This window comes from Populus alba, chromosome 2 (assembly GCF_005239225.2).
Source record: "Populus alba chromosome 2, ASM523922v2, whole genome shotgun sequence".
Classification (NCBI taxonomy): domain Eukaryota; kingdom Viridiplantae; phylum Streptophyta; class Magnoliopsida; order Malpighiales; family Salicaceae; genus Populus; species Populus alba.
This window is the reverse complement of record NC_133285.1, coordinates 19,192,898-19,201,496: the sequence shown is the minus strand read 5'-3', so window position 1 is coordinate 19,201,496 and position 8,599 is coordinate 19,192,898. Positions and strand designations below refer to the sequence as shown.

The following is an 8,599-nucleotide window of genomic DNA, read 5'->3' as shown; positions in this document are numbered from 1 at the left end:
AAAAAAAATTCATGTAAGAATAAGTGATCAAGTCACTAATATATCACATAGCCTCTTAAATCTAATATTTTTCATCATTTACATAAGAAACTTGGAGTCATAGTGTAAAAAAAAAAAGTTTAAGAGAGAAGAATTTTGATCACTAAACTTGTTATATGAATATCAACAAGAGGAATTGATACAAGGCATTTACAATAGGATTATAAACACATTCAAATAAGTATTTAGTTCATTACTTTTGAGATTTGTCAGAGTCACTTTTGATATGTGTAAGAGTCATCTAAAATTTTCTATTTAGCCTATAAATACTATGTATTATACATTGTTAAAGTCATTAAAATAATAAAGAGTTTAAAGAAGTTGTATGTGATTATGCTTTTTTACAAAAGTCCACCAATTTGGCAGTCAAATAATAAACAGGGGTTGTCAGGAGGAAAAATACAACATGGAAATGAACACATCATAGTAGAAGAAATTCTTACATATTAGATTTCACCTCATTCTCTATAGCAATAACCTCAACACTTCTCTCTATGTTTGCCTCAACATTATTGATAAGCATCTATTATTAGTATTATCATTATTCCAAAAAAAAATCAATTAATCAAGCTAATTCATTTTATTTTACTTATTATTATAAGGAAAGTTATGTTAGTAATCAATTACTGGAGAATAAGAAGTAATTATGAGTCTCTTAATAAGGAAAATGGAAATGGCTATGAGAGCATAATGATTAAAAAAAAAAAGCTAGTTATTCTTGGTAATCAGAGAATTCCTATTAGTAGTTGTGAATTCGATGACAGAGAGATGATGTCTATTGCGAGTGAGAATCAATTTTGTTCACTACAAATGGTATTGTGTGGAGGGGAAACGAGGACAAAGTTTATTAGGGTTTGTTTTTGGAGAACAAGATTAGATTAAAGGCTTTCTACTTCTATCCACCATTTCTAATTTTAATTAAAGAAAACCCTACCCTATGCTTTTTGTTTCCTCTATAAAATATGGGACAAACATTTGCTGGATGAACCACGTGTTTATGTTGTAGTATTGTTGTTCTAGTAATGTTGACTTCATCTTATTAGTACTTAGGTTTAAACTTCTAGGTCAAATGTGATTAGTATTTAGGTTTAAAAATCATCTAGCCTATGTAGTTTTGAATAACCTTTCCTTTTTATTTTTAAAGCAGTTTTGTGTTTTAATGATTTTAGTCAAGAATCTCACATAAGAAAAAAGATCACTGACACGACTAAAAGATTGATGTCTTCTTTCAAGTGCAGAGGTGTCGAAGTAATAAATAACTTGGCAAGACCGGGGTCGAACCATAGAGAGATGAACTATATAAATTACAAATAATATATATTTAATAAAACAAAGAGTTTATGAGAATTTTATGGGATATTGATGTAAGGATTAAACAATGATAAAACAAATATCAAGGTTAGAGGATCCACTAATAGTATTAGAAATAAATATAGTATAAACTATTTTTATTAATCAACTGGAAACCATGCACAAATGAGGTTTCAATAGGATGATTTCTCCTTAATAGTTTATTATAAATTTTTAACATGATCATATTAATTATCTTATTTAAGTAACATCATACTTTTAAATATTGTCAGGAATTCATGATGCTAACTTATGTTAACAACAAATCAAGTTCTTTTCATAGCACAGGTGTAGGTTATACCATACGATTGGCTATGAAAGTGTCAAACATTTGTTGTACCAAGGGTTATACAACACAAATCTAGATTAACCATTTAATAAGCAAGGTATTAAGAATTAGTAAGATAAAAACATAAGACATATTAATAACAAACTTTATTGGATATAAACATTGAAGTCCATGTTGAGTTTATATTATACCTATTTTAACACCATTAGTGAAACCTTTTCACCTTGACATAATAAACTTAGCTAAACATAATGAAGAAGATAAACATAAATAAACAACATAAGAACATAAGTATAGTAAAGGAAATGAAAAGCATAAACAAAAGATTAATGAAAATATAACATGAAATAAAACTTAAACATTACAAAAATATAAAGAAAGAAATAAAGAGCATGATCTTGATTTGAACAACCAAGATGCTTAAATGCATGGCAAATGCCTCATTTTATAGTCTAAAATTTGAAACTATTGATTTGATGACTAATTGTTGAGTGGGTGGCCACGTCTTGACTAGGTGACAATCCTTATCTTCTTGTCTGAACAAAATGTCATTGATAACATCCAAATTTGAACCACTTATACCATGAAAGTTCTAGGAAATTGTCTTATATTTCTAGGAAAAAATAATTGAGGTCATTTGGACTTCTAGAACTCGAGATATGGGTTGAACACTGAACAGTGTCTGGGCTGTAGGACAGATTCAAACTTCTTTATTGTTGTTATAATTTGGACTTGAAAACGGTCTTTTTAAATTTGAACTCCACATGAAAGTTTTAGGTCTATGTTTTATTTTTCCATCCATATAAAGCAGATCTAAATCCGAGATCTAGAGCTCTAGATATGACCCAATTACCAAACAGTGTTCCAATTTGGACTAAATCGACATCTCTTTTTTAAATTTGACCATCTCTTTGTCCTTTTAATTTTTGTACTTAAACTCATTAATCAATCCTTTTATTTATGTGATAGGCCTGTATTTAAGATGAATATTTACCATAAATTAAGGTATCTTATAGTATAAGACTTGTTATTATAAAACATGCTTTAGTTAAGAAATTATTGATACTTCAAATGCAAAATGATAATATAAAACCTTGATAAAAATACATTTTAAGTACTAATTAATCATGAATAGCCCTAAACAAACATCTTAGCACTAGGCTTAGTCGTGTGAGCATATGACCTAATATAGGGGCATGAAGAGCCCATTTGTCTTAGAGGGTGTACCTGAGTTTCAAAGTGAAAATCATCATTTAGGTGCAATCTTAAAGGCAAGGTGAAAAGCATTAAAATGATGCTTTTCACTTTGAGACTAAGGGTGCACCACATGTGTGACTTCGAAGACAAACAAACATTAAAAGTGATTTAGCAAGGTTTTCTCACAAGGTCTTATCTTGGGTTTGAGGCTAGTTAGTTGTTGCTAGCTTGCTCACTACATATGAGCATATGCTTTGAAAAAGCATAATGTTATATATTCCTTTTAGATCTCTCTTTTTTCTTTGACAGGGAAATGATGTCATTGGGTAAATCTTATTAGCTTTAGAGAGCAACAATAAGGATTTTGTTTTGTGATGTAGGATTTGGGTGGAAATCATGGTGATAGGAGTTATGATGAGGTGATTTGCATAAAAGTGTTTGAAATTCTTAAAGGGGTAATTCACATATAAAATAACCATTGAATTTATAACTAAGATGCTATGATCTCCTGAATAAAGGAATATATTTACTCTTTATCATCATCAATCTAGGTTTTTAAAAACAAATGATATTTTGTTCTTATGTCTGTGGTATCAGATCTAGAGATCTTAATTTCAATTTCTTCCAAGATAAATGATGTAAGAGCATCACCATCTTTTTAGAGTGTTGTAATTGCAGTAATTATTGCTTTTTAAAGTGTTTTTTGCTAGGAAATATATCAAAATGATTCAAAATGATTAAAAAATAATTTTAAGCAAAAAAATAAACTTTTGAATTTTTACCAAACAACATTTGGGTTGCGTTTTCGAACTCTACAAAAATCTTAATGGTGGGACCATATATTAGAGATCTATGATGAAGTAATCCATATATAAAAAGACCATTAAATTAATGATTGAGATATTATGATCATCTCTCTCTCTAAATCATAAATATATATAGGGGTGTAAATTTGCTCATTACCATTATTTTAGACTTTTAAAACCAACTTACAATTAACAAAAGCTAATTGGATAGAGAGAAACACTATTTATTATAAGATGATTCATTGTTAATTGGAACATTGTAATGATCAATTTACCCTTCTAAAACAAATCGAAGAACTGGCTATTCAAGGTAATGAGATATTTTCACAAGGTCTATTAGTCATTATCAGATTGATCGAGGACAAGTAATTCTTTACTTATTTTAAACCACAATGCAATGACTAAATTTTTCTTAAAAGAAAAACTTATTTAACTAGCGTTTTTTTTTTGTATTTTCATTCTAATTTTTTAGTTATTATCAAGTTGATTAAGGATAATTTGATATTTTAATAAACATAAAATATAATTAAAAAATTAAAGACGGATGGTGCGAGCAACATATGATCAATTGGTAGGAGGTGCCTGCGGTCTTATAAAGCGATGGCGTTACATGTTGAAAGCATTGAGGCATCTCCTTCCACATAAGATAGCACCTGACATTGTTTATACAATGCTATATCACCAACAACTTATTCTTTTTATTTTTCTCTTTTCTCTTTTCTTCCCTTGAAATTCATGTTGGCCTTTGAAAATTTCAGAGATATCTTCTCATTTACTGATATTTGAACTTTAATTCTCATTTTTAAAATTTTAATTTTTTTCTTAACTTTTTTGTCAAATTATGATTTGTTAATTTTTTTTCAAATTCAGTACTTATTATTTTAATTTTGATTTTTTAAAAAAATTTTGTGAATTTGTTTTTTTGCTTTTCTTTTTAATCTTCTATTTCTATTTATAATTTATTTTTAATATTTTCATATTAAATGATATAAAAATATTTAAAATAAAAAAAAAATTATTTTTATAAAAAATAATTGAACCCCAACAAAAGTAGCTGGCAGGTGGCTGGTCGGTTAGACGACAAAAGTTCCCTCAGTAGTCATAGTCATGTAAAAGGAGGTGCTTTTTTTTTCAAATACTAAAGGCCAATCTGGACAGGGGACACGGGAAAAGTGCCATGCATCTACCTTTTAAAGAGTTCTTAACCGAGGCCGGGAGTATTACCAATGCATTATGGTATTTCGTTGTGTTTTGCAAGGAATATTACGCCCGTATATCTGATTTAATCACTCTTTCTAGCGTAGTAGTCCTTTTGATCAAAATTTGTTTTATTTCTTTCTTATAACCATAAAAACATGGAAGAAGGGACACTCCCTTTTGACTGATGAGTGTTTTCCAATGCACCTTCTGGAAAGAAACTCACTTCTTGGAATTGTGGCGTTGGTGTTTGAAATCTTAAAGCCAATTAAACTCTTCTTGTTATTGGGGAAGGGTATATTAGAAGCTAAACCACGTTCATCTTGGAACCATACACAGATGAAACCTGCTCTTGTTCTTTAGCTCTAGTTCCTCTAATCTTGCATGTTTTGCCTTGATTTTCTCCATGTCTGAGAAAGCCAAGTTCTTCTCTAGATCTCTTTTCTTTCTAATTACCATCTCTATCTTCCTTTTGATCCTTTCTTCTTTTTCCCTTGTTCAATTTCCCGGTAATCATTTCATTCCCAGATCAGTTTTCAAGCTAATTCTTGTTAATAGCACATCATTTTTCTTGAAACCCAATGCCCAAACTGAACTTGTTAAATTTCCCTTCCTCTCTTCCACTGATACTAATTTGTCAATGAGATGTGGAAGTTTGTCTTGTCCAAACACCAATGTGGGTGCTTCTAGATGCTACAGAAACAAAACATGCGGTCGAAACCAGGCTCTCCGAAAGCTGAAGGTATTTGTGTATGATTTGCCTCCAGAGTTTCACTTTGGATTATTGGGTTGGAAGGGACATACAAATCAAACTTGGCCAAATGTTGACAGCCACAGTCGTATCCCACCATACCCAGGTGGGTTGAATTTACAGCATAGTGTGGAGTACTGGCTAACCCTTGATCTTCTGGCATCAAACACTCCAAAGGTGGGCACCGCCGTAAGAGTGCAAAATTCTAGTCAGGCAGATATTGTTTTTGTACCGTTTTTCTCTTCTCTAAGCTATAATCGGCATTCTAAACTACATGGAAAGGAGAAAGTCAGTGTTAACAAAATGCTGCAGACTAAATTAGTGCAATTTTTGATGGCTAGGGATGAGTGGAAGCGGTTTGGGGGGACCGATCATTTGATTGTAGCCCATCATCCGAATAGCATGTTACATGCCAGAAAAAAGCTGGGTTCAGCTATGTTCGTGCTTGCAGATTTCGGGAGATACCCTGTTGAAATTGCCAATCTTGGGAAAGATATAATTGCTCCTTACAAGCATGTTGTGAGGACCATTCCGAGTGGTGAATCAGCTCTGTTTGACCGTCGACCAATATTAATGCATTTCCAAGGAGCCATTTATAGAAAGGACGTAAGTTTATCTGCCTCCCTCATTTTATTATTTTGGAGCATTTATTTCGTGATGTTGCTTTGATGATTTAAAATATATTCCGATCTTAATATATACTTGTGATATGCATGGGAAAAAAAAGACTTTGTAACCAAATTCATTCGGTTGATATGAATTCTGGACATATAGTAGAATACAAACTTGTGTTGTTTTTCCAATGTGATTCTGGCTTTCTACTTACTGTGTATGGAAACTGCTCAGCTAAATTTCTCATACTGGATGATGTTGAATGGATTATCTGACAACACGTGATCTTTATCATATGTTCTTCTAGGTTAAAGTTACATTTTGGACGCAATTGCAATGTGTTTTCACTATGCATGTCCTCAAATCCATGATGCAGCTCATGAAAATTTTAATTCTTGGTCATGTAGAAGAATATTATAGATCAAATTTGAAAGCCTACGCATTTGATTAAAAATTTTGGAAGATTTTCTGGGGAGCCCGCGTTCCTAATGTTCCAGAATGCACATCCATTTGCACAAATTAAGATGACAGTTCATGTCATTTCTAAGTTCTAACCTGCATGTCTAGTATTCTGTATCCTGGGAACCATTTCAAAATTAGCTCTGCCTTTTGCAATGCTAGAAGATGAAAATCTTCCCATTTAGATTTTGTTGTCTTTGCAAGCATGCATTTTGTGACCTTCCCACATAGGATGATGTCCAACAATTCCAAAAATCATAAACCCCTGCGATGTATGTAAAATTGGCAGCTATTGGTTCCATGGTTATTCTTGATATCTTTTGAAGCATGCATTTTTTTTTTATTATTTCAGGAAGAACTTTTTATACGCATGTTTTGTGATTTTTATGTTCACCATATTAATAAAATTGGTTTTGCATTTTGAATGTATTTCTTTTCAGGGAGGAGCTATTCGCCAAGAACTTTACTACCTTCTAAAAGATGAGAAAGATGTGCACTTTACATTTGGAACATATCGAGGGAATGGAATAAAAAAGGCAGCCCAAGGGATGGCTTCATCCAAATTCTGTCTGAATATTGCGGGGGATACCCCTTCCTCCAATCGCCTGTTTGATGCCATTGCAAGTCATTGTGTTCCTGTGATAATAAGTGATGACATTGAGCTACCATTTGAAGATGTCCTAGACTACTCAGAATTTTGTCTATTTGTTCGAGCATCTGATGCTGTTAAGAAAGGGTATTTACTGGATCTTCTTCGTGGAATTGAGAAAGACCAGTGGACCAAGTTGTGGGAACGATTAAAGGAAATTGCTCCCCACTTTGAATATAGCTATCCATCCCAGCCCGGTGATGCTGTGGATATGGTTTGGAAGGCTGTGTTGCGCAAAACATCTTCAGTACAATTTAAACGTCACAGGAAGAACAGATATGCGAGGTCAGAGGCTTTGCTGAAGAGAATTTAACTTTAGAAAAATGCTACTTCAAAGCTCAAGAAAGTCCTTGTTCAGCTGACTGCAGGTTTTGGGATCAGAATTCAAGCTTGGTTTTTCTGAACATCTGTCGAGGCAGTTGTGTTCCTGGGCATTACTGTTTACTTTATTTCTCATATTTCTTGTTTAATTAAAATCTTCCATACAGGGATCTGTTTACAGAGCACTCCGGTACAATAGTTTTTGTGCATATCCACTGTTCCCTCCTCTTTTTTCGAGTTGACGAACATTAAGCATAAAACATCGAAGTTATCAATTGAGTTTTAGAAATCGCACCACAAATTACCAAACTAAAAACGGAAGAGGTGGAACAGCACAAATCAAGAGAAGAATTCATTACGAAACTTCCTTTGAGCCTACAACTTTAGCAGTGGGCATGCGTGCACGCTGGCATTTATATGCATGATTCGAGAGGGATTTGTTTTGGTCAATATAGGCACTCTATATGAAGCATAAGTTTCTCCAGTAACTGATAGAAATTTCTCTTGTAAGTGTATCTTTGAAGAATGCGATGACTCAAATCATATTATGGGACTGCAATCTGTATTTTGCTGAGCTGCACACTGCATTTTATGGAGAGAAGTGCCCAGAATTTTCAAAAAACAATCAAAGCTAAAACCTCACTCTGAGGGAGTTCCTTATTGGAGGCAGCATATTTGATATGGAAGAGGTTCAAAAGGGTATGAACAGAGAATCGGTATCATGGACAACAGGCCTTCTTGGCAGTGGATTTACATGGCCACTTCTCAAGTTATTCCAATCAAACAGCATATGACAAACAACATGGACAGATAGATAATACCAAGACAATCACAAATATAGCCATCTCATAATTATATCGTGCAAAGACGAGGATGGCACTCAGCAACTAAATCAGAGTCTGGGTGGTATTTGTAAGTGTCAAGTTACG

At 32.7% G+C, this 8,599-nt stretch overlaps 1 protein-coding gene across 1 annotated transcript; it reads left to right on the top strand.

The window, feature by feature from the left end:
* Positions 1-4,965: 4,965 nt before the first annotated feature.
* On the top strand, positions 4,966-7,907 carry LOC118061320 (probable arabinosyltransferase ARAD1). The gene is made up of 2 exons (XM_035074748.2): positions 4,966-6,235; positions 7,141-7,907. Exons 1-2 carry the CDS (start codon positions 5,285-5,287, stop codon positions 7,660-7,662), a joined length of 1,473 nt encoding a protein of 490 aa, XP_034930639.1. The 5' UTR covers positions 4,966-5,284; the 3' UTR covers positions 7,663-7,907.
* The last annotated feature ends 692 nt before the right edge of the window (positions 7,908-8,599 follow it).

Bases quoted from the DNA above. Each gene is read 5' to 3' on its own strand.
- LOC118061320 (XM_035074748.2), top strand. From the start codon at position 5,285: ATGTCTGAGAAAGCCAAGTTCTTCTCTAGATCTCTTTTCTTTCTAATT. The intron at 6,236-7,140 runs GTAAGTTTATCT...ATTTCTTTTCAG, and splicing joins GAGCCATTTATAGAAAGGAC to GGAGGAGCTATTCGCCAAGA.